The 25,289-nt window shown below is 42.7% G+C and overlaps 1 protein-coding gene across 2 annotated transcripts in view; it reads left to right on the forward strand.

Moving 5' to 3' along the window:
• Nucleotides 1–445: 445 nt before the first annotated feature.
• si:dkey-82f1.1 (DENN domain-containing protein 2A) overlaps nucleotides 446–25,289 on the forward strand; it is a 38,091-nt gene continuing 13,247 nt past the window's right edge. The window contains exons 1-3 of one of the 2 annotated variants that reach the window (XM_030426672.1): nucleotides 446–896; nucleotides 18,171–18,257; nucleotides 22,041–23,084. In XM_030426672.1, the coding sequence (XP_030282532.1) occupies nucleotides 18,172–18,257; nucleotides 22,041–23,084 (1,130 nt within the window). In that variant the 5' untranslated portion in view covers nucleotides 446–896; nucleotide 18,171. The remainder of the gene's footprint in view (nucleotides 897–18,170; nucleotides 18,258–22,040; nucleotides 23,085–25,289) is intronic. The other variant, XM_030426673.1, reaches the window with a different exon arrangement.

Genomic DNA, 25,289 nt, shown 5'->3' on the forward strand with positions numbered 1-25,289 from the left:
AGCACTCAGCACACAAAACCTCTTTTCTACTTGTAGCTGGCATTGTTGTTGTTGTTGCTGTTGACTGGCACATGTGAACCAGTAAACAGAGATAAAAATTAAAAAAAGAAAAAAAAAAGATGAACATGTTGTCCCCTCATTTAGAGAGGAAGGGCTGCCCTTGGGCTTCTTTAATTGGCTCCCAAAGGAGGCTTTTATTTATGTATTCAGTCGTGCTCAGCTTTGCCCCTTCCTGCTCCAGTGCAGGACACTCAGTCTCCCCGGCAACTAGGGCTCCAATCGGCCAGCCAGCTGCAGATTAGTTCAGCGGTGGGGGGTTTGAGGTGGGTGGGAGGGGATGTGGAAGGGGGCGATGATGGAAAATGGAGAGGGAGGAGAGAGAGAGAGAGAGAGAGAGAGAGGGAAGGGAGAAGGAAGGAGGGGGGTGTCATGAGGGAAGGAGGGGTGGGAAAAGTTTTGAGAGGGGGAGAGAGACAGAGAAGGAGCCGGCGTCATTGAGAGATAGGAGTCCGAATGAGTGAGTGTGTGTGTTTCAGAGCTGAGAGTGGAGGGGAGAAGCTGTTAACATTTTAGCTCCGGAGGCTGGAAGGGAGGAGGGATCTCCCTGTCTTTGTGCTGTTTTCAAACTTTTTGTGCGCTTTGGAGGTGCGCTCTGTGTCTGCATACATGTGTGAGGTACAGGCAGGGGCCATGCAAAGTGAGAGAAGTCGGAGGCAGGGGTAAGGGGTGTACAAACTGTGGAAGAGTGAGAGAGAGAAGGGGGGGGGGGGAGAAAAGGAAAACTACTCTGAAGGAAAGGAACCATGCAAGTGGATGTTGTCTTCTGTGGGGTCAGGTTACGCAAAATGAGAAACTACTCCAAGAGCACTTCATCAGGGCTCACCCAGCTCAGAGAGGTAACGTAAACAGTGTGTGTGTCACAGTGTGTGTATTTGCATGTTGAAAAATCTTCTCCAGCCATGCCAGTAAAGTTGTAGTAAACACTGGGATTTCTTTCTATAGTATACATGTTTGTATGCTTTTTTTTATTATCCAAACTGATTTGCTCGGTCTAATCCATCTTCAAGAATGTACATCTATTTAACCCTTCTCACATATTCCCTGCAGTGTAAATTTACATCCTTGCACCTGCCCTTGAATGTGTCAGCATGCATGTGTGCGTCCATGTACAGAGGAAACAATATAGTTGGTTAAATGCTTGGATGTGGTTTTGTCTGTGTTTATCTGAGCCGTTTTTCATCCTGGACTACTTAGGCTCAAAGCACGCCTGAGTGTTGCTCAAGTGTAGCCAGTCTGAAACTATCTGCACAAAGTCCATTACTGCTGCCCACAAGAGACTCGTCTGTAACTTACTGGAGTATCTAAGCACACGTGAGCACACATACACACACCCGCACACACATACAGAGTCACACAGTTCAATGGCTGTCAGCTCTCATCTGCTTATTAAATGAAAACAAAGTGGAGATGGATGGTTTGGTGGCCATTTGGATAACATTCAGAGTTCACGCTCAAGCCATCACATTCCAAACCGGCTTGTTGAGGGGGAGAGGGAGAAAAGAGGAGAGGATAAGCGAGATGAGCATTCTTCACGGTGAACAAAGGCACCTCTTCATGCGGAGTCCCAGCGCCTGTATTGTTGTGAGTGGGCAGGCAGGGGTGGAGACCTCCCAAGGGAGGACAGAGGAGTTCAGGCGGCTCCTAAAAGCTAGTTTTTCAAAGATTAGGACTAATGACCAATAATACCAGGTGTTAATGAAAGTTTGCAGCTACTGTAGGTTTGCAAGTTTTTACTTTATACCTGCGGTCACACACAGGTACAATAAGTAGACAAATGCGATGCTGGTGAACCACCTTGTGCTTGGTGGCCTTAAAAGTAGTCACAGAAAGATTATGCAACAGCAGTTTCTCCGGATCAGATATACAAACAGGACAACTTGTAAGAGCAGCGACACACACAGCAGCTAAACAGACGCAGGAAACAAGACTTTTTCGACAGGTGACTGAATGAAGCAGAGACCACTTGTTAACAAAGACTCCGACAAATTTCATGAAGCTGAATCTGGTGAATGAGTGTTTGTATTTGACTTACTGTAAGAAGTCGATATGTTTCCAGAGAAATAATAATGATTCATATCATTTGCTGAGACAATATTTAATCTGACCAGTTTCAGTATGAACAAGTTTGTGTATTTTCCTCAGCACAATGCCACATTAAGGTCTACCAAACATCTTGAATGTATTTCTTGGCCCAAAAAACATTTTTTTTGTTTGTTTGGGAATAATTTGAAACTTGCAAGACCAAATCTTTATCCTCTTAATTGCTGTATTATTACCTTTTTGCCATCAACTGACAGTATGTTGAAACAGAGACAACTTTTACGTATCAATTCTTGACCCTTTTCTTTTATGGACGTTTCTCTTGTTTTATTGAACTGGCAAATACACATACAGACCTGACTAGCAACTCAAAAATCAACTATCTACTGTGCAACCAGAAGAAATATGTATGATGTCATGAATTTGCTTTTGGCTGACAATCTATAACTCAAACAAAATATGGCAGATATACGTGGTTTCATCAAAATATCACTCTACAGTGCCGCTTGTTGTCAAAAGCATCCACAGAACCCCTTTAAAGGATAAGATCTATATCCAGATCCAAAACTGTACATTCAGTATCTGCATGGTCATTATCTACTCAAGCCCCATGTCAATGTAAAGTAGCATGACGCTTTTGGAGCTTCACAGCAAAACAGTGTTGCAGCATTCTCTTTAACTAGTGATTGGACAACCAAAAAAAAAAAACATAAAATGTCTCCTGACAGCTTGTCTGGGGTAATCCAAGTCTCTCCTGATTGGAAAGACGTTATTTTCAAACAGGGTGTGCGCTTTAAGCTTAGCAGCTACAGTGAAGAATTTGGCTTTAAAAAAGGTGTAAATAACGTCTTCTGAAATCAATTTGCAATATCAGGGCTACCAGAAACATGGATTATTATTTTATGTTTTGTGTTTTTGTTGTTTTACCTTCTAAAACAAGTCTATAGGTCTGCTTCAGCTGCAATGCTGTCTTGCTGTGAGGCTCCCGAAATACTTTGTCGACTGACTACTAAAATGAAAACCAAAATTGTCATTTTTGGGTGAACTTATCCTTTAAGTTTGATGCACATCCATGTATCTTTGTGTCTCTCTGTGGTGTGACTCATCCATATCACTTCATGTGATAGAAAAGCTCCTCTGTCGCATGTCATACCACAGTGCAACAGGAATGTCCGCTGTGTCCTACAAGCACTGACCCTTAGGAGATGGTTATCAATCAGCCAACGTAATCCACCTCAGCAGCTTCCTCAGACCTTTTTAGTTCAGCCTTCTGGGCAATCATTAAACCACAGAGCAAGATCTATGGAAAATGCAACGATGGGACATACATGTATATTTAATATGCAGCTTCTTTGACTCAGAACAATTTTCTGTACTGGCTCTTAAATCCAGTGTTATTCTCATACGGCATAAATGAACCCCTTCTGCAGGTCAATGGGAGTTTTACCGACTACAAATCAACATTCCTGTGCTCTCCTGTTTCTGTCAGTCCTGAGGTTGTATTTGCTCAACTTGGAAGAGTTGAGAGTTTATTGAATTGAGACTGGCTGACTCTCTGGCATTGCGAAGAGACGGTTTATAGAGTTGGAGATAAAGAGTCAGGGACTGTCTGTCTGCTAGTCAGCAAGGTTGTAATAAGTGGGCTGCAATCTTGTAAAGGGACTCTGCTGTGGAGCCGTTGTGTGTGTGTGTGTGTGTGTGTGTGTGTGTGTGTCTGTTACCAGTGTTACTATCACACACACAGTGGTCTGTCAGATTGGGTCAGTTGTTTACATTCTGTGTCCGAGGCAGAGGCTAACTGTCTGCATGACTGCTGTGCAAAACAATGTGCACTGTGGTGGAAAAAGAGGGCATTTGTGACCTTGTATTCACCACTCAGAATATCCACAGTCTCTCCCTCTCTCTGAGTGATTCATTTCACTCCGACACAAACTCATCCGTTTCTCACTGCCATTTTCTCTAATTGCATATTTTTCTGTTTATTTCTCTCATTTCTGTCTTTCGCACCAAAATATTGACACACTCAGCTCCATGGCGTCCTCACTCACTGCTCGTATTTCTCGTCACTCTCTGTGACTCATGATTTCCAGCGTACAATAACGTCCTGACACATCAAAACATGAGCGACACACGAGGTCTACTCAACGAAAGTTAATGGATTTTTTTTCATACATATGCGTGCTTTGAAAGGGGGAAAAAAGAGAAAATTCCTGAAAACCTGAACGCCAGATGTTTAGTGTCGTGACAAGCCTGTCATCTCTCACAACTGAGTCAGCTTATGACTTTCTCCTTGGAAGCATGCTGAAGTGGTGAAATCGGTCTTGATGATTGGTGTGAGTCACTAGAGTGCAAATTTGTCCAGGAAGACAGTGTTTAACGTCACGTTGACACTATGGGCTCAAATTGGAAGGAAGTTAACTATTAGATACCTGTTAAACACACATATAGACAAGTTTTACACTCACGTTTTACAAACATGCACAGCAGATCTGTGTGCATGTATATATATTAGTGTGCGAGGGCATAATTATGAGTATGAATGTGTAGCAAGTACATACGTTTTCTTCAGTAGAGTCACAATACTGGAATTTCTTCTTCTTTACGTCAATACGTCATCAAAAAGTAAATATTTGATACCATATTCAATACCTTTGCGAAAAACTGACTGTAACAAAAGGCTGTAACATGACAAGAAGAAGTGACTTTTCTTTCCTCGGCTAGTGGAAGTGAACAGTATAATTTTTTTCTCTTCAGGTAAGCATTTCAAAATAACATGCGAGTGGCAACTCACTGTTAGAAAGAAGAGAGACTGAGAAAGCTACTGATGTATCAATACCACAGGAAATGACTATTGAAACAGTTTTAAATATCGAGAATAAGGTTGGGAATCACAGAATTATGTTATAATATGGTTCACAATACATTGCCCCTGATAACGATAGTATCACGATACAGCAATTCTGTGACAATCATTGCAACTTGCAGGAAAATCATCTATTGATACATGATGATATCTGACTCACTGAAAAATACAAAATGTGCCTAAAAGGCATTATGTATGTATTCACTGTATTGCAGTGTCAGTTTCACAGGATTTGACACAAACTGAGAGGAAACAATGTACAACAAGTGCACATAAGTCTCAGCTTTGTGCCTCTTTATCACACATACTGACGACAACCAAAATACTGATATTTGGCGCCAGATAACAAAAATCTAAAGAGGTAGTACCACAATATTTTACAGTATCGATATTTTGTCCTACCTCAAATTCTGAATCAGTATTTCAGTATTTTTGACAACACATCTCTTCATACATGTATTGTATTAACCTTCATGATTTGTCAAAGTTTCACTACAGTTGCGTTTTCCTCAGGGGTGTGTTTGTGTGTTTGGATGCAGTCAGTGACATCTGTCCTCTCTATTGTTTTGCACTCAGAGAAGTGACAGCAGGGCTTTAGGAGGTTACAGCCCGTGAGCCCCTCCTCTTACAGGAACTGGCCTTTGACGGGCACTCTGCAGGGCGGCCTGCAACTTAAAGACCCCACCGGGCCAATCTCCTGCCGTCCCCGAGTTGCTGTTGTTGTTGCCACAGTGACGTGCTCAGGAAGAATGTGTCCTGTGGTGACGGTGAAAGAATATCTCTTGGTTCAAAGATATGGTGTGCGTGGAGGGGGGTATTGTCTGTGATGTTGCTAGATGGCAATGGGTTTGATCAGAAGCAACCCCCTCCTCACACACACACTCAGATGCATGGATAATGCATACCATCCTAGACACCCGTAACGTTGTCCTTGTAAGACTTAAACCAACACACATACATGCGTTCATGCATGGATAATGCATTCCATCACACTGCGCTGGAGACGTTTATCCAGTTGGCAGCTGACCAGGCTTTTTTCATTAGATGCACCCTTAACCCTGACACACACACATATATATGCACGGTCTTTCTCTCAAAGCCGGTCGCTTGCAAGCTGTTGCTCTGTCTGGCGCTTTCGCTCTGCTAACTGTCTTGAGCTGTATTCAAAAAGAAATCAGACTATGGGGTTGAGAGAAACCAGTTGCTGCAACTCCCAATTAGGACATTTAACAAGATATGTCAGGCCAAATCCCCATCCTGCTGTTTTGTTTACAGAGACTGCACTACAGAACATGAATCTCTAGCAGAGTTCAGTCTGGAGAGAGGGGGCAAAGACGGCAGCTCAACTTTGATGGCAGGGGGTTCGATGTGGGCTCAGAGAATCAATCCAGCAAACCGATGCTGGTGACATGCTGATGAACAGCATGTAAAAGCTCAATGTTTCCATCCTGGTTTGGCTTGTTGCAGCTCGTGCCCACTGGCAGTGTGTGGCAGTGGCATTGGCCTGAGCGCACACGCACACACACACACACACACACACTCCAGAACATGCACACAGTCACATGCAGGAAAACAGGCATGGACACAGAAATATAGACCAAAACACATGGATACTTGCACATGAACATGCATTTACCATTTGCTTAACATCCCCTGCTTGAACAAAGAAATGCCGTCTGGAAAGGAATTTGTCCATCTGGGTTTAAAGTGTGACTCTGATGTGGCTGCACGGCTCGTTGATTCGGGCCCGAGTTGCCATGTCATAATGAGTATTCCAAGCAAAATGGGAAAAAGGTTAGAGCACGCTTTGTTAGTTTGGTTATGTGCAGCATGTGTGTGTAATATCTGAGATGGAAAAACTGCAAGAGCAATGACCTTGAAATCGGTCTTCTCTTCTCTTCTCTTCTCTTCTCTTCTCTTCTCTTCTCTTCTCTTCTCTTCTCTGGCTGAGAATGACAAGAATTTTGTTTACCTGTCAATTAAGGGATCTGCTCTATAATGAGAATGAAAACAATGTCTGGGGCTTCATCCAAGTGTAACAACTTAATGAGTAGATACTCCAGACACATGGCAGACACACAGGAGCTTTGATCATACCAAATCATATCTAAACACTGTCTTGTTAGGTTCTAGAGAGGGAAAGTGGTAGTTATATCTTTGTCTGTCTCCAGTCTAATGATGATTACAATGATATCATCCTTTATTGTGCTGCTATATAGTGTCCGTTGGTGTCAATCAGACTTTTTTAGTTCTGTTGAGATGTTTAATTTAGACAGGAATGAGCTAAACTATCAGTTTTTGTAGAAATTATTTTGTCTCCTTGTTACATTGCTCAGCAGTTCTTATAAAACGCTGCTGTAGTTAAGCGATTAGATCAACAGGTTTTTAAAGGTAACTTGTTCCATGCATTTTCATTTTAAGGAAACTGAAACTAAATGTTTGATTAAAAAATAACTTATTTCTTGGTTAACATGGGGTTAAAACACCTCATTACTGTAAAACACTCAGTGCATTTACATGCACAGTTTAGTCAGATTACAGCCATAGTTCGACTATGCTACTCAACCAGACTGCAATTATCCGAGTATACATGCCGGTGAGAAAATCGGATTATTGGCCGGAGCATGTCATACCAGGGTATGCTAGGTGGCGCTGTACCCATTTCAACTAGTGGTAACAGAGACACCTCCGGCTGACCTCATTACATCACCAGCTGCCTCGGCATTCAAGAAAGATGGCGTACGAAGAGCGAGACGAAGCTACATCTTTGTACACTTTGTATATGGTGTACATGATAATTACACAAACTAGGGGCACAATGGCTCTCTTTCTTGTGGTGATTTCGGAGGAAAGACGCCGCCGCCGCCACCGCCCGTCTACTTCCGGCTCACGGCCCCGGGGAAAAATCTCGTGCCTGCGCAGAGTGCAAAATGCACTCCGATCCGCTGGAACGTATACATGCAGGAGTAATGCGACTATCAATCGAATAATCTGGGTGCTTTAATTCGACTATGAGAAATCTGATCCGGTCCAATTTTAGTCAGACTAAGGTTATACATGCATCTTATAGATCTGACCATAGTCAGACTAACACAGTAATTTGGTTTTCTTGAGTGTCATGTAAACGCACTGACTGATTCCAAGCTGGGACACCGTGGTTCCTCAAACTTGCGTGTTGCAGGCATCAAATTCAGAATGAGTCAATATTTACGAAAAATGATCGTTAATCAGTTTGAACATTAAAGGCGAATTCTGGTATTTTTTAACCTAGGTCCGATATTTAGTGTTTAAATCATTCGTACTTATCAAAAGTTATGTAACCAGTCCAGCAGAACGGCTTCAATGGCTGCAGTGTAATCCTGTGGGGCAACTCTGACAATCAAAGTCACAGGCTTGGGTTTTTATTCAGTGTCTGACAACATTGCCAAAACCAATCCAAACTTTTTGTTGAATTAAGAGATCCTTTTTGTGACCAGAAACACAAGTGTTGCTCGTAGAGAAGTCTTGCTCTGAAATCTTGCAAGATGTGAGTTGTTGCAAGAAGATGACAGTGAAATCATGAATCAGAGTTGGAAAAAGGAGTTCATTTAGAGGAACTGCAGACCGGAATTTAATTTGAAAGTCATGGCTGTATATTTTACTGATTTTGACAGATAAGGCAACAACTTCAACAATTCACCTCACAAGGTGTCAGAGCAAGACCTCTCCTCGGAAGTTGTTTGCAAATCAATGCATTCTGTTTACGTTTTGCACAGTGTCCCAACTTTTTTGGAATTAGGTTGTACAACAATAGCAACAGATGTTGAAAAAAGATACATATTAGGAATGCAAATAAGAAACAAACAAATATAATGCTTTTAAATTTGTATTTTAATCACTCACTGTTTCTCAAGCATGTTGCAGTTGCTCTGATTTAATCTTCGCTAACTGCCTAATATTCAGACTACAAAGCATATTTGCCATGTGTTGAGTACAATTTGTTCTGAGGTTCCTTGGGAGATGACGATGAAAACACACACCCTTCAGATCAGTTTGGTTTGGCTTCCTTTGGCGGTGCTAAACACCCGTCTTTGTTTCACTCAGTGTTTTGTCCACTGGCGGTCTTGGCTGAGGCTCACAATTGTCGGTCACGGGGTGTGTGGAGGTCAAAAACGTCGGCTCTGACTCCGACTCTCGAGTTTACACTCCGGAAGAGCACTTTCCCAAGCTCTCGCCTTGCTCGGCTCCCCCGGGGATTGGCGGGTGAATTATAAAAATCTGTTTCTGTGCAGGCATGCAGAGGAGCAGGGGAGCAGGGATGGGACGGGGGAGATGGTGGGAATTCTCAAGCGGAACCCTTAAAATGTGAAGGGGGGATAAAACAGGAAGGAGAAGGAGAGGAGAGGATTTTGGCATCAGAGCTCAGCTCAGAGACTGCGGCTTGGAGGAGAAATTTGATCTGGAGCCCAGAGAATAATGTTAGTGTGCTGAGGAAGCCAGGTTATTGTTGAAAGAATATGTAAGTCCACTCAGGGCTGCACATTCACTGCGGCTGAGCCTGTTTTACAGAGGAAAGGTTTTATCATTAAGTTTCCCACATTGTGTGTCAGCACAATGTAATATCAGATAGCTGTAAATACTGCCCGCTGCAGGGAATCTTTTCTCTCCTTATGAATGATGGTGTATCCAGTGACACGTGTTGATGAGTGTGTAAAATCCAGGCCCTTTGGGTGTTGTTAACAGCATAGACATTCTCTGAGGTGTATGCCACGTCTGCTGTCTGTATTTAAGGGCATGGTGAAACAAAGTACAGCTGCGGTTGCAGACGACAGTAGGTGTGTGTGTTTATCACCTAGCATATTACCTGTGGCTGTTCATGAATGACCTCATCCATTGAAAATCATCACCGCCTGCCAAACAGCGAGGCGCCCTGCCAGGACGAACTCCATGGATTCTTTTGTTTGGAGAGCTTTCCTGTCAATGGCCTTACTTACTCTGTCAGTGATGATTTATGCTGGCTGCAGCCACAGGTCTCCAACCACAGGTGCATCTACACCATAACATCTTGTGTCTTAGGGCCGGATGAGGCCATGATTTGGGGTAATTTGTACTTGGAAGGAAAGTAGCTGAAAACAGAAATATTTAAAGGGACAGCAGACTTGTGAGATTCTTAATATTGCCACACATGAATAGATGGAAATATATCTTTGACTCAGAGTCTCCAACTAGTTGCTATGAGGATGTGCTAAGCCACAACAGTGATTTGAGCTAAGGTCACCATGCTAACATGCTCACAATGACAAAGAGGATGCTTTTGTTTGATTGACATACTATTTCTATATTCAACATTAAACTTAGTTTAGTGTGTAGGCATGTTGACAATTTCAGCTAAGCGCTAAATCTGAGGGATCACAAAAGTAATTATAACTGATCCCAAAAGAAACATGAATGTCTGTGCCAGATTTCATGGTGGATAAATTAAACTCAAAACCACAGGAAATGGCAGGGCTCACCAAAGTCATTAGAATAAACTATCTGGGAGCAATAGAGATAGAATATTTGGTGCCAATCCATTAAGTAGATGTTGATATTTTTATATTGATGTTTACGCTGAGATGGAAACACCTTTACCTAATCTATGTAACGTAGGTCAGTGAACGTTTGCAAATTACATGTTTATGTGACGTGAGTAACATCACTTTACATCACATAATTTTTTTTTTAACCCTAGGATGTTTTACTTACCCCAACCACGTAGCTGTTCTTTCTGAACGCTAACCAAATCGTGACAGCTTGACAGCTTTAATGACATAAAAATCATAATTTGTCTGTACAAACTGTGTATCAGCACCCTTCATTTTTGAAAGATTTTGTATATTACGTATTGTTGCTGACTTGACTGAGGAGCCTTTATTTTAAAAGTCCAGCCAGAATTTGCAAATGACATATTAGTGCTAACATGACAGCGGAGGCTTACACGTGCAAAGCAGATGCTAGAAGGGTGGGTAAAGCGTCATAATTTGAAGGTTATGGCCATTGATGAAGCTGGGAGTAAAAGCATTCATTTGAAATATTCTACAAAGACATTTGGTGTCACTAAATCTTACCATTTGGGCTGAAGTACCAAATGTGGATTCTTAGATCTCACAGAAGCAGTGTTTGGTGCGATTTGTAGGTCCAAATGAGAGATGTTTAAAACAGGTTGGCATGAGCACTGGTCTGTGGAGCCAGCAGAGCAATTGGGAGCAGACTAGGGATGAGTCAGGAGCTCTGCTGACGGGAGCTTTCTGTCTGTTAAGAGGAGGGGCTGACATGGCTGTGGGAGGGAAGCGAAGGACAGATGCTCCGACTCTGAAAGGAGACGTAACATGACACCCCCTCCTAGATGGGGGGATAGAGAGAGATTTGTTTGCTCTGCCTCCAAGACGGATTCATCCTCCTCCTCTAGGTCTTTTCCTCTCCTCATTGGTATGATCTTGTCTTCTTCTGTGGGAGAGAGAGGCTTCCCTTCTCTTCATTGAGCTAGTTAAGGCCTCTTTGTATTTGTTGGCATTAGGTTGAATGCCACTGTTGAGATGGAAGAACTCATTTGTTTTCCAATTTTCCACCAGGTCAGTCCAGGTTTAAAAAACAAAACAAAAGCTACACTTCTTCAAATCTTTTTCAATTATCTACTTGATTTTTTACTTTTTATCAGAACAGCAGTGTCAAAGGCCCCCTCTCCAAACTTCTATTTCTAGAGAGGGCTTATCTTTGAAGACTTTAGTGCGTCGTTAGCATGCAAGCAGCACCGTTTGCAGTCAGGGGAATGTGGAATGGAAGCCACAAACTCCAAAGGGAAAGCCTGCAGTTCAACTGTTACGGGATGGTCATTTGTAAACTCTGACAGGTGGAGCGAGCAAGAGAAGGACTTTAAGGAAGGATTTTGCTGAGTTTGTCTGCAGCTTTCCTTCCCTTTTCTGCCATTCTGACCTTGCGGTAGTCAGAGCTTTCCCATTTATCAACAATGAACTCAAGCTCTTGCTGTACGGGGGGAGAATTCTGCAATTCTGCAAAAAATCCTGGTGACTTCATTTCAGGAAGACACGAGAGGTCGGTCTTGCACCAACTTCCTGCAGGTCACATCACACTTCCTGTCTGTTTGTGGGCACAAACAAGAACATAACTATTCATTACATGCATAAGAGGCCTCGTAATGGTGTCACAGTCTGTCCCTTGGTTGTGCCTGTGCACCATAATTACATCTATATTGGCTTTCTCTGTGGTCCCGATTATAATTAAGGTTTGTTTATACATTTTCTGAGGTAATATTTTGGCCCATTCTTCTCCAGCTCTCAGCGGGATTGACTATAGGCACTCAAGCCGTCAGGAGTCTCCTCTATAAACAACAACCACAAAAACAAGAAATGCTACATGTGTGGAGTTGAAAATACAACAATGGAAACTTGTGTTATATTTTTAGAGTGCATTGATAAGCAAAAAAGCATGCAGGGACAAATTAATTGTTTGTGGTATCCCCCGTCAGTTCCTGTCTGGTTCTGCGGCTAACCCAGTTTCAATACTGTCTCACGTCCATCCTCTCCTAACAATGGAGGGAGCAGGGGGGAGGTGGAAGGGCAAGAGGACACAGCACAGCAGGGCTGGAGGGCAATCAATGGGTCTGTAGGACAGGACACTGGGCTGCTGGATGACTTGAACAAGCGCTGTATGTGCATGTACAAGCCATCCAACCCCTCAAGGCTGATAGGCATCTTTACTCATCATACCACACAGATCCCTGTGGTCTGTGGTTGTATATAGAACGGAAAGATAAGGAAAGGCAGCTGATGGAAAAGTAATGCGTGTGATAGAATTAGACAGCAGAGAGATAAAGAGATGAAGATGAGAGAGAAGTAAACACACCATGCGGCAAAAAATGGATTCGATATCTGGGTCGGCTTTTTTGGCTTGTAGCGTACTCTCTGGCTGTCAGTCGCAATGCATGGGCAGATACAAACAGAGATACAGGCATGGAGTTGGCCTGTTTGGCTCATGTCCAAGGCCCTGCTATGAAATCAGCTTGGGAAAGCAGCAGGGGCCCTGAACAGGACACAGAGACTGAAACAGAGAGAGAAAAAGAGAGAGGGAGACTGCCGAGCCCAGATAAAATTCCATTGTTTATTTGCCCGACCCTCTCCTTCCCTCCCATCTGTCCTTCACCATCAGCCCTTCCTTTTCTACTTCTTCAGGAACCAGGCAAAACCCTGTCAAAGCCTTGCAGGTCAAGGCAGCATGTCAGTCAAAACCCCTATATGGCTCAAACCAAGCACTTCATGTCAGATCTGTCAGATCTGGCAACCCTGCAGTGCTTGAAACAACTTGACTGAACATGAATTATCTGCAGAAGCAGGTAAGACTTTGTATGGTTTGGTATGAAAGAGAACGAGAGGTTAAGGACTAAAAAAATCAGTCCCCCTCCATCCTTTCCTCCTATTCTTCTCTCCCTCCTCCATCTTACTTTTGTCCCTGCAAACTCTAAGACTGAGTGGGAATGAAAGGGAGAACTAAAAGAGTGCAGGACAGGGAGTAAAAAGCAGCCAAGTTTGCCAGAAAGAGCTGGCTAAATGTGCAGTGGTGCGTTAAATTGATTGCAGGCGAGGCTTTGGCACACGCTGCCATGAGCCACATCTTGCAGGGGATAGGGTCCTCGACTCAGTGTGGGTGCAGAAAAAAACGAGAAAACAAATCGTTTTTTTTCATTACAGTATATAAGTCCCATTTTGAGCTATCGTGTTCTCTCCCTCGCCCAGTTTTATGTAAAACCTCACTCATAAGGATGACAAGTGGTTCATACGCACTGCCTCTTTTTGGTTGCTTGCTTTGTGTGACTCCATGTCCTGATAACCGTTAAATGCAGCGTGGGCCTTAAGCGACTGTGCCCTTTTTAGGTGTTTCGAAATGACAGAGAGAAAAAGAGCAGTTTGGGGAAGAACGAGCGAGGGGATGATGATGTCATGGTGTTAGCTGTTTCTGTGGGGCTGGATAGAGGGATGGAGGGACAGAGGGATGGAGGAGAGGATGAAATCTTTATGAGAAGCAGCTGCTGGGGAGAGGCGGGCCTCCAGAGCATGAAGCAGCAGCAGCCAGCCAACAGATCACTGACATCAAGTCAGAGGCCCGATAAAGTAACCTTTCGAAAAAAAAACTGACGGCGCCACCTGCATACAAGCGTTGTGGATTTGATTCAATTTCAGCAGCAAAACATTGCCCGATTATCACAAAGTTAATGCCCAGAGATATTTGAGGCTCGACAAGCACAAAAACTCAACAACAAAGCTACAAAACCAAGATGGCTGACTGACAGTGATAGTATCACTTTCTGAGTTGATAATGTCTTACACTTGCAATGCACCGTTAAGAGTGTTATAAACGATCTCACAGTTTGAGGACCAGCTCAGCGTGGAAAATGATGTGCGCGAGTGTGTCATCACATTTCCACTTGGCTGATTCTTCGACCTACCACAGCGAATAAAAAAAAAAACAGTTCAGGATGAATCAAGGAAGAGTCCAAGTCCTTTTATGAAATGAATGTGCGGGCCGCTGAGTAATCTGTGTGCTGACTAACATATTGAACACCAGTGTGCCACGTATTTGTGAATCAGAGATTGATTTACAAATTTGTAGCCAGACCAACGTTCACACAGGGTGCCACATGTGTAGAGTTTTTGTCATTGTAGGTTACTACATTGTGGAGAAGGGTCCAACTGTAGACCTGACCTAACCTCTGAGCACCCAGGGCTCTGAGCCAATGAGAAAAGTATAGGGTCCTTCGATGAGAGGTCTGACAGTCACACTAATCATCCCGACCTAAATGTTCTTTACACAGCTTTACCTTCTCTTTGGATGGGTACAAACGAGCACAGCACTATGAATGCCTTCCAGGAGAGATTGTCTGAAAATGTGCCCCACTATCGGCATGCTTAAGCTATTATCACGTCTCACCGCTCCCTATGGCGGCTTTTCATTCTGCCTCCAATTGTGGCAGTTTCAAACAGTTATTCATAATCCTAACCCTTACAAAGTAGTCTCTTTTTTCAGTTTGTATGTGCCCTGTAGTCTATAGCCTGACATACAATAGCCAATTCATTTCTCCCATCGCTAAAACACAAAGTTGTCTTTTGGCACAAGCTCCTCATCTTCGATGTTGCTATAGAAGAGCCATGTGAAGTGATCTAGTTGGCTTCATAAGTGCGCAGTTTTGTTCACACTGTGCAGATCTGGTTATAAAAGATGCCATGTAAAGTTTGGAAACAGAAATAAGAGGACATTAAATACCGCCATTGCCATGATTGACTAGCAAAGTAGATAGTGGACACTTCCGAGATTGATCACAACTTTGACTAAAATCGTCAAATCACTCATCACTTACCCCAGCCCATTCGCTGACAAAGTACAGCAAGGGCTAAAGGGTCCAAAAATGCTCCAGTGCCAATCTCAAGTCAAAAGTTTGCCTCACTTGTAGTAAAAATACCAAGGTTGTCTCTCATGACTATCATACTTCAGTCATTAAGTTGAAACAAACAACAACATCCCTGTCTCAGTTGTATATGTGAGTGCATGTTTATAAGAATCTGTCCAAGGCCTGATACCCAGTGTCCATCCGCTGATAAAAATCTCCTGCTGGGTTTGTTATGCAACTGATGCTCGGCTCTGATGCCCTGCCTCTGACCCGACTGCTGTTATCTCTGTTTAGTAAAGGCTCTAAGACATTTAGGATTGTCTTCTGTTCACCAAGCACTGACCATTTTTCATCTGAGGCCAGGACTGAGGGTTTTCCCTGATAAAAAATATATGCGTGTAGTTTTTTATCTTAAGGTCATTAGGTAAATAATCTAAAACCTGGACTTCACAAAATTAAGAATATAAATATTTCTTTGATTATCAAACAGAAATGCTATGATTTATTATGATTGGAACACACTTTCTGCTGCCATCTTCTCCACCCAGCACTTATCCACCCATCTGCTGATGAACAATACCACTTCCTCTGCTGCAGTGTCCACTGCCTGTCACACCTCACAGGGCTGAAGGGGGCGGGGCAGGTGGAGGTCTTTCGGGTTGCAGTTTCCCGTGATGTTTTTATTGGCCTCAGCAGATGGCTTCCCTCAGCCTCTGCATTGTTATGGTGGCCATCTTGCATCTCGGGATCAGGGTTAACAATAGTTGCCAGTAGCAGTGGGAGACAAAAGCCTTCGCAGCTCCAGAAAAGGGTTTCCTCAGTAACAGAACGTTGTAAAACTGGCAATGCTGTCAAATTTACTGCTTTTACAAGATGCGAAGGGAACTACTGCTTGTCAGGTTCAGGCGGGAAGGACCAACTTGGTATGAGTCAAGTTTGAGAAATTTTTCGAGTCCAGCAAGTCAGAATTGTGTGAAAATACCAAATTACCATTTAAGGCATTAGAATCTCCACTGAACAGCACTTTCTGTCTTGGCCTTGGGGCTCCAAATAATGAAGTGGGACAGCCTAAAAGCCTACACTGTTTTCACAGTGCAACAGTATACTTGTATTATTCTTTGCAATATCCACTTTCCTCTTTAGTTTTGACAACCCTTGTCTCCCCAACCCCCCTCTCCTCTCCGATTTTCTCGCTCTTCATATCTCCCATCTTTCCTCTCCCCCTGTGATATGTAACACCCTCCTCAACCCAGTAAAAAGTTATACTGTAAAACTAGAAGGCTCTATACATTCTTTATAGTCCCCCCTGCCCTCCCCCTTACCCCCCTTTCCATGCAGGATTTCTGTTCTTCATTTCTGTGTTGGGTTTTAGTAAGGAGAAAAGAATCAGGAGAGGGAGGAAGGGAAAAAAAATCGGTTGATGTTTCCCCTCAAACATGTGACCTCTGCTCAGCTCACAGCTGAAAATAATTTGGGCCTACAGGCCGGTGGATGGCTGACGCAAACCCTCCTCCTCCTCCTTCTCCTCTCTCTGGGGGGCTAGGACTTGGGCCAATGGGGGGGCTAAAGACAAAGCAATGGAAGGCTGTAAGTTGAGCTGCGAGCAAAACTGGAAGCTAAAAGATGACATATCGTACTTTTAGTCTTCTTCTACTGAGACTAGACCACAACTTTTTACGCAGTGTCCATTTGTTCTTTCATTCTGGAAGAAGAAAAAGTACAAGCCTAGAATCATTCCAAAACACTCGACCCCGGGGGACAATTATGTTGTTAGCTCAGGGAAGAGTTCAGCTATTTGGCTGCAATTTTACCAAAATTGTGGCTTTTTTTCTGACTTGCATCACTGCCAGTTAGGACAACGATTTCTGGAATTCGGCTGAATTGGGCTCACATTCCCGACATAGTAACAGGACGAGGGAGAGAGGTGTCAGGGTTTAGCTAATGCGGGTTTATTGGGAGAGAATTGGAGGGGGGTTTGGGCCAGGCAGTTCTCAGGAAATGTTTAACGGCCTACGGATACCCTAAAGTATCCCGGCACATCTGGTTGAAGTCACACTTGCACATACATCCATAAGCAAAAACAAAATGTGTGCACAGTGCTTGTCTTGAAAATACTCCAGAAATCTGTTCTGGCAAGTGCAGAAAGACGAGACACTGAGTGATAACTGAAAAACTTTAAACTGAGTGCCCTTCTCTGGCTTCCAGCTGCCACTGATGTTTTCCTAAGTGAATTTAATCATATTAGAATGTGCAGTTCGTCGTATATTCCGCAAGTTTTCCATAATGCCACATGGCTGCTGGAACCCGGTGTGTGTTTATGCCTGTTGGCTTAGCATTGTTAGAGCTTAGTTTTTAGCTGTATCCTCCAATTACAAATCAAGCAGGGTTTGCCAGTTTTGGGGGGATGCCATGCGACCTGTGAGGTCTGCTTCTCGGCAGCTTGGTTCAGAAATGAGTTCCACTAGCCGCAGGAATGAGAGGTTTGAGTTATTTGGTAGTTTACATTCACACAGTAGAGTTTGAAAATGTACCCTATGGGAGTCCTGGGGAAGCAGCTCTTCTTTTGACCCAACTCTCATTTGTCAGTCTTAGTTTTATGTATCATCTTAACGCGAGCTGCAATATTTTCAACCGTCTACATTTATGCAGTGTAACAGTTTGACTTGTGTGTGTTTTTAAGTCTGCTTTTGCATTTTTACATGCGACTTTCACCGTCTCCACGATGCACTAACCCCATTATCCAAATCCATTCTACAAACTGACTGTGTTCCTCTCTGTGTGGCTGTATAGGATGCCAGCTGCTAGCACCATGACTGGTGGGAGGGCCCTGCTGCTCTGTACAAACACTGACAACTGTATCTACCAATCAGTCAACGGGTAGGTACCTCACAATCTGATCAAAAATTCAAATTCTGTGTAAAAAGTGTAGTTATAATAGTTTTGTAACATCTCAGAAGCTTATTTTTGAACGAGTTATAGTCAGAGCCTTCTTGAGCAAGGTTTCTATAACCTGCATTTAGTGTGTAGCTTTTTTTAAAACATCAGTCTGTCATTGGCACATTGTCATCTTCCAATGAAAAGTCAGACAACGGTTCAGACTGTAAATCACCTGTTCCTCAAAACCACTGGCTAGCTGGTTTTGCCAGTGTAACTCTTTTTCACAGTGAGATTCCCCATGCTGCTGCTTTCTGTTGCACAGTTTTGTCGTTGTGCCCTGCCAGAAAGCTACCCAGCAATATTGTTTAAAATCAGATCAGATAGTGCTGTACAGAGGCCAACAGGAGCTGCATATCTTCTTGGTAATGGTCTGTTTGTAGTGAAATGGGGACTGTTGAAAGTAACTGTACTAATAGTTTCATATCTAGACCAGATGCCCTACTTGTTGTTTGAGCATTGGCGAACTTTGGATGAAATTGTTAGCAGAAATGATCAAAAATAGTGTTAAAACATTGGTTCACTGAAAAGAAGTAGAAAAGCTCTCTAATTTTAGGAGAGAAGTAAACTAAGACTCAGAGAGCACAATGCAGTAAGAAAAATAAACCGACCACTAAAGTTAAACACTCTTTTTGGCATGTTTGGAGCAGCGCTGAGCATTGTATAACTTTTTTCCTTGATTTTTTTCTATTTTGGGTCAACTTAGCACATACATAACATCTTGCTCATAAATGCAAAGATAAAGCACAGGTCCGCTACATCACAATGAGTACTACTCAGCCTGTGAAAATGGTGTTTCACTGTCTTCTGTGGTTCTATAAGAGAGATTTCCAAAGTTGAAAACAATAACCTCAAAGGTACTTATTGTAAGAAAAGTAGATTTTTGAGTCTCATTCCCAACTCGTCAAATAGTGATGCTTAGGGATGATGACCGACCCGACCTACTGTCCCAAAGCGCCTATATTTGATGTGTCAGGAATGAGACTGACAATGTCTAGACTCAAACAAAACTAACTCCTCTCCTTCATTGTGACCCTCTAGGAAGTGTGTTTTTTATCTATTACTGTGCTTGGGACATTTTTGAGCATCAGCAATTCTGTAGAAGAGAAGTTAATTGTTAAGTCTCATTCCCAGGCGTAAAATACCAACCCTTTTGATTGGCTCGCCATTGCTTACTGCACCTTTAAATGTTATGTTTACGAAAGGCAACTGACCAATCCTGCATTGTACATCTTTATATCTATCTCTTGTGAATCCAAGAATACTAAATTGCTACAGAACATGGCAGAACTTGCTGAGTGACATTTGACCTACCAGGTTATCCAAAAACACACTTTGTCAGACATGAAGGTGAAACCATAACATAACCCTCCTTTTCAACTTGTTGTACCTCTACACATTCCTCTAAACATGTTGTCATTTTCCCATTACCATCACAAAGTTCTGTATCCAAGCTTGAAACACCCCTTTCCATTAGGGTCAGCTGTATAACAATAGCAGGACCAGAGAAGCAGAGCAGGGCAGAGTTGGCCATCTGGCATCTGGATACTGTTACTGCCCCCCCGCTGCCACTGTCTGATGCCTCTGTGACCATTCTCTGTGGCCCCTTCTGTCATCTTTGCAATATTCATTAGTTCTATTTAGATTATAATGAAGGGGATTTTGGTTTGTGCCAATAAGAGGGATTGTCTAGTAGAAGACTTAATTGTCTGTTGTTTTGAGTTTGGTTCGGCATATTGCTCAAAAGCTCAGTGCATTTCTCTGAGAGAAAATTGGCAAAACTTGATATCTTTAAAGCAAGTAAGGTTTATTTCTGTTGTATTCCTTCTTGCCCCTTTCCAACCCTTTTTCCTCTCTGCTGATCCTGTGTTAGCTCAGCTGGTCAGTGATGCTATTGTGCCCTTGTACCCCTTTCTCTCCTTCCGCCCTCATTGACCCTCATCTCCACACGCCACCCATCCTTGGCTGCCGTTGATAGACCAGCTTTTCATGATTTTTATATCCATCTTTCTTTCTCTCTCAATCATAAACAAGTGTTGTTTTTATTAGACTGGGGGGCACACACAATTAATTTCCTTCTCCATCTGCTCCACTTTTTCATAGCTCCTTCACTCGACCCCCCTGTCTACTCCTGTTCTCCCTTACTTGGCTTTTCTCTTTGACCTAGTTTTTCCCCTCTGTTGCTTCATGCTTAATAGAAACTGCTGTTTCAACGGAGGGATACTAAAAGAGACAGAAAGGGGGAAGGGAGGAAGCCCAAACTAATAAAACCCCAAGCAATTTGGAAGATAATTATTTGGTTTCCTCATTGGTCATAGTTACAACATCACGTTTTTCTTTTTGCATTAGAGGTCTTGGAGGAAACTTGAATCAGTAATTTCCCCCAGAGATTTCCTCTGGATTGCATGACTGTTGGTTTTCACATCCAGTGTCACTAGAAGTCACACAGCAAGGCCACGTTTCCTCTGTTTGTTGGAAATTCAATCATTTGATGAATGGTCCTTGGGCCAAAACGGAGATTTGAGGGTCAGGAGTAGAAAAGAAAAGATGCACGTCTACACTTCGGCCTCTCCCCTCGTCTGTGTATACTTTCATCTTCTCTCCAGAAATAGCTGTGTGTGTAGCTTGTAAACTTTGACCCTCGCAGGGAGTTCAAATAGTCATGACCCAGTAATCTTCTAGGAGTGACTCACAGCTGAAACAGAGGCACCAAACAGACGTCTGAGCTCTTTTAATAAGAATTCTTGTTTACCCCATAAAACAAAGATCCATTGGGATGTAATTGTAAGTGCTCACATTGTGTGGCCAATTTTAAGAGCTATGTGGAGCCCAGTACTTTGCAATGTACACTGGAGGCAGCAACTGCTGTTTTTTACAAAAATAATTGCTCTATAAATTATTAGAGTTGACAATGGTGCAATGTAGTTTCTCCATCTGTTTATCTGGTTTAAATTAAGTGCACATCAGCTGGAGCAGTGGCTCGGTGGTTAGCTCTGTCCCCACACCAAGAGAAGACTCTTCGCCTGCTTTGTTTGTTTGGGTTCATGTTTGTTCCCTCCCCACAGCCCATCTTGTGACTGAAAAATGACCTTCCAGTTTGTTAATCATGAAATTTGTCTCAAGAAAAATTTAATACTTTATTTTTAGATGATGAAATCATATATTTTCTTACCAATTCTAAATAATAATGTCAATGTAACTTTGCTTGGTCCGTTTAACATGAGTTCCTTAACTGATTTAAAACAGAACTCATGTATATCCTGAAGTTTCATTTATATATCAATTTTTATGTCAGAAGCATTTTCAGAAAGACCTGATTTGTAAGTTAATTTCAAGAAATCAAACAAGTAACATTTTAAGTAATTTTTTTTTAAAGGCTTATTGTGAGATTTTAGATGGTTTTGTATCTTCAGTGTGTTTAGTTTAAATCTAATCTATTTATATGGATACAATACAACATGTTTGAATGCTCTTCCTCCTTTTTCAGTTGCCTATGTATTAAAATTTAAGTAGTTCCTTGTAAACCCATGTGAACTTGGAACCTTTGGGTGTATAACAAAAAGTTTTTTCATTCATTCATTTGTAAAGTTGCCACTGCACTCTAACTAAGTTGTGTGTTATCTGTACTGCCAGACAGCGGATTGAGTAAACTTATAAAAAGATATATTCTTGATTTTTGAGCCTCAGGCAACTATGTTCATTTTTCTCTGTTTTGATCTTTTCTAGGCTGCAGTGCTGTGGCTTGAAGGTCGGGGAGGCTCCATCGTCTGGGGTGCCCCAGCGCCAAGAGGTCTGCGGGTCACCAGGGGACAGAGACAAGAAGGACAACGTTGTGCCCACCAAGTGTCCCCTCTCCCCCCTACTTAGCCTGGGTGACAGTCCGGGTTCTCCTGACACCATGCTAGCTCACAGGAGAGCCTCCACCAACGCTGACCCACGGACTCCCAACATGGAGAATGGGCTGTGCGGCAAGGTGAACCACAACAAGAGCCCAGCGGGACCCAAGAGTGCCAGCATTCGTGATAAGATCTCACACTGGGAAGGTAAAAAGGAGTCTGCCCCACCAACTTCTACAGGGACATGTCCACTGAGCGCGACACAGAAGGAAGTTGAGACAGTGAGGAAAAAGGAATCCACAGCTTCAGAGGTCCAAAGGACAGATAGCAAGAGGTTTGTCAGCTGGGACAGACAAGACTCAGGGAAAGAGAATTTTGGAAAGCTGGGGGATTCGAGACCTAAATCTCCTGAGGGCTCAACAAACAAGGACAAAGAGGTGATCCTAGAGAAAGGATTTCGGGCTTCCAAGCCAACGGAACAACCCCAAGACAAGAAAAGTGTTTTAACTCATGTTAAGAAACTGGAGAAGGCAACAAAGGAGGTTCCTGACAGACCTTCGTTGGCTTTTCCAGGGAATTACTTCTGCCCTCCTTCAAAGGAGGATCTGGAGGAATCAGAAAAGAAGGGCCACGAGCCCATTTTTGGGACTTTTGATGTGACGCGGCCTGGTGGGTCACGAAGGAGAAGGGAAGGGGATCCAGAGAACGTATACAGTGAGCCAGGTGCTCCGTCTATAAACCCTCTACCTAAACCTCAGAGAACCTTCCAGCACCACACGCCCCCCACCACGCCAGCTTTAGGGCCCGGCTCAGGGAAGGGAAGGAGGAACTTGCCCCCTTTACCTTCCATTCCTCCTCCTCCTTTACCTACATGCCCACCACCTGGGGTTTGCAGGAGACCCTGGGCTGACAAACCGCGTGACAGCAGTAACAGGTAAGAGATTAAGAATATAAAATGAATATGTGCAGCCAAGATTAGTTTACAATAATTACTTTAAGGTACCTATGCTTAAATGAAAGTTTATGAGCAAGCTGAACCAAATTTCATAGCAATAAATCCAACATTTGTTGTGTACCAATGGTGGACCAACCAACCAACCAACCAACAGACAGACATTTAGATATGAGATATGAGCCATAGTGTCTTGTCGAAAGTCCTAAAGCTGACTTGAATTAAGCAGTGATGTCTCTGTGTATCCTTTAACCCCTTACCCCCTACCTGCAACTAAACACTGAGGCAAACAGCTTTTCCCACATCTGCTGTGAATCAAAACCACCAGTGACATCATCCTGTTTCTAAATATCTCAAAGAATGAGCTCACTGGTTGGATCTGAGGAATGTACACATCAACTCGACTCATTCCTCTTTCCAAAACTTTACTGGCAGTGGAGAACAACATCCAGAGTGGTGTGAGTCATGTAAAAGACGTCCTTTGCTTTTTTTCAAGAGTTTCAGCCTTGACAGAAAAAAAGATTGTGCAAGGCCTCTGCCTATCACAAATCAGTCGTCACGCATTTATTTAAGAATTAAGAATTTTCTTAATGTAGAAATGTGCCTACTTGTCAAGTCTAAAGTTTTGCTCCAGCGTATGACTAACTTATTCTGGCAAGAGCAATTATCATGTACAATTTTTCAAGAGGTCTTCTGAGGGGCGCTCATATTCAGATGGTTACAATCAAACAAACAAAGCTCTGCAGGGAAACCTAAAAATGTGAACTCTGCAGTATTGGAGTATGTCTATTGTTCGTTCTCTCCAGTGGTCTGAATTCTTGTTTGGAGCTTGGCTTGGATCTGTTACATTCCATACCATATGTGGAGGCCTCACTCTGCTCAAGTGTGCTGTGTCAAGCCCTTTGTTTGGCCAGGCTGTCTTTCAGTGAGTGTCCGCTGCAGTGTGCATTTTTGTGCGTGGGCAATTGGGCCAAGATTCTAGTTTAGTGGATGATCAAATTAGATCATTAAATGGCATGCAGCAAGTCTGTAATAAACCCTACTTTTGTAAAGCGTACTACATCCAGTTTTTGTTAAAACTCTGCCAGAAAAGTGTTTATTTAACTCCATCGTCATTTATGTTTCTTAACTGTACATACACATCAGGGACCTTGCAAAATAGTTGACATCATCATGGTGCCAGATTTAGCCAAACGGCTAGTTTTCATGTGCAGTTCCTAGAAAACTTAATATCATCACTTTCCAGTCAAACCATTTATCTCCAAAATGTCAACCTTTCATGAGTTAAGAAAAAGAACCATGTTGTCAGCTTGGTGGCAATGCATTTTTCAGATGATTCAATGGCTTTGTAAATGATTTGTTTGGCTTAAGAAATAGGAGAATTGTCTCAACTCATAAAGGAGTGCTCCCTCCTTCAGTTTTATCAAAAAAATTCCAAAAACAACAAGTTTGGAGATAAGCGGTATTGACTGGACAGCAACGATATTCTAGTCAAATACAAGCTGACAAAATAAGACAAGGACAGACAGCAAACTCTGACTCTACCAACATTACTTGGTAAAATCTCAAACTCTAACATGAATGACGGACGCAATATCCCGTTCACAGCTCATGATTAATCCTCTATGTTTGACATAAATCCAGTGGGTATAGGAGCTCATGTAGCCTAACAAATTCATACAACATGTAGTTGTTTTTGCAATTTATTCATCTGCAATAACAAAGGTTCTGTCATGAAGGTAAACAGAAATTGAGGGTACCTGACAGGAAGCCTTTTGGCTGCTAACAATCAGACAGTGAACTTATCTTAAAAATGTTTTAGCAGCTGTCTCAGTGAAAACAAGAAAACATGTTACACCTGCACACTGACACAACACAGCCGCTTTGACACAGAAAAGTGGCTGCACACTGCCTGCAAAGAAGTTGGAGAGAAGCGAGACAGTGCAGTTGGATCGGGGATTTTCTCTTTGTTTCTGAGGAACAGAGAAATACAGGGAAATTCTTACAGCAACGGATTACTTATTTGAAAACAGAAGTAAAGAAAGGATCCCTTAAGTTGCACTGATTGCAATGGATGTAGTAATCTGCTCCTAATAAAGGCACAACTTAGTATAAGTGTATGTATATGCATACATGCTGGGACACATGCACCCACGGATGCTTCCGTGCGCTTCATTCAGCCGGTCT

The sequence above is a fragment of the Sparus aurata genome, chromosome 8, assembly GCF_900880675.1.
Source record: "Sparus aurata chromosome 8, fSpaAur1.1, whole genome shotgun sequence".
Lineage (NCBI taxonomy): Eukaryota > Metazoa > Chordata > Actinopteri > Spariformes > Sparidae > Sparus > Sparus aurata.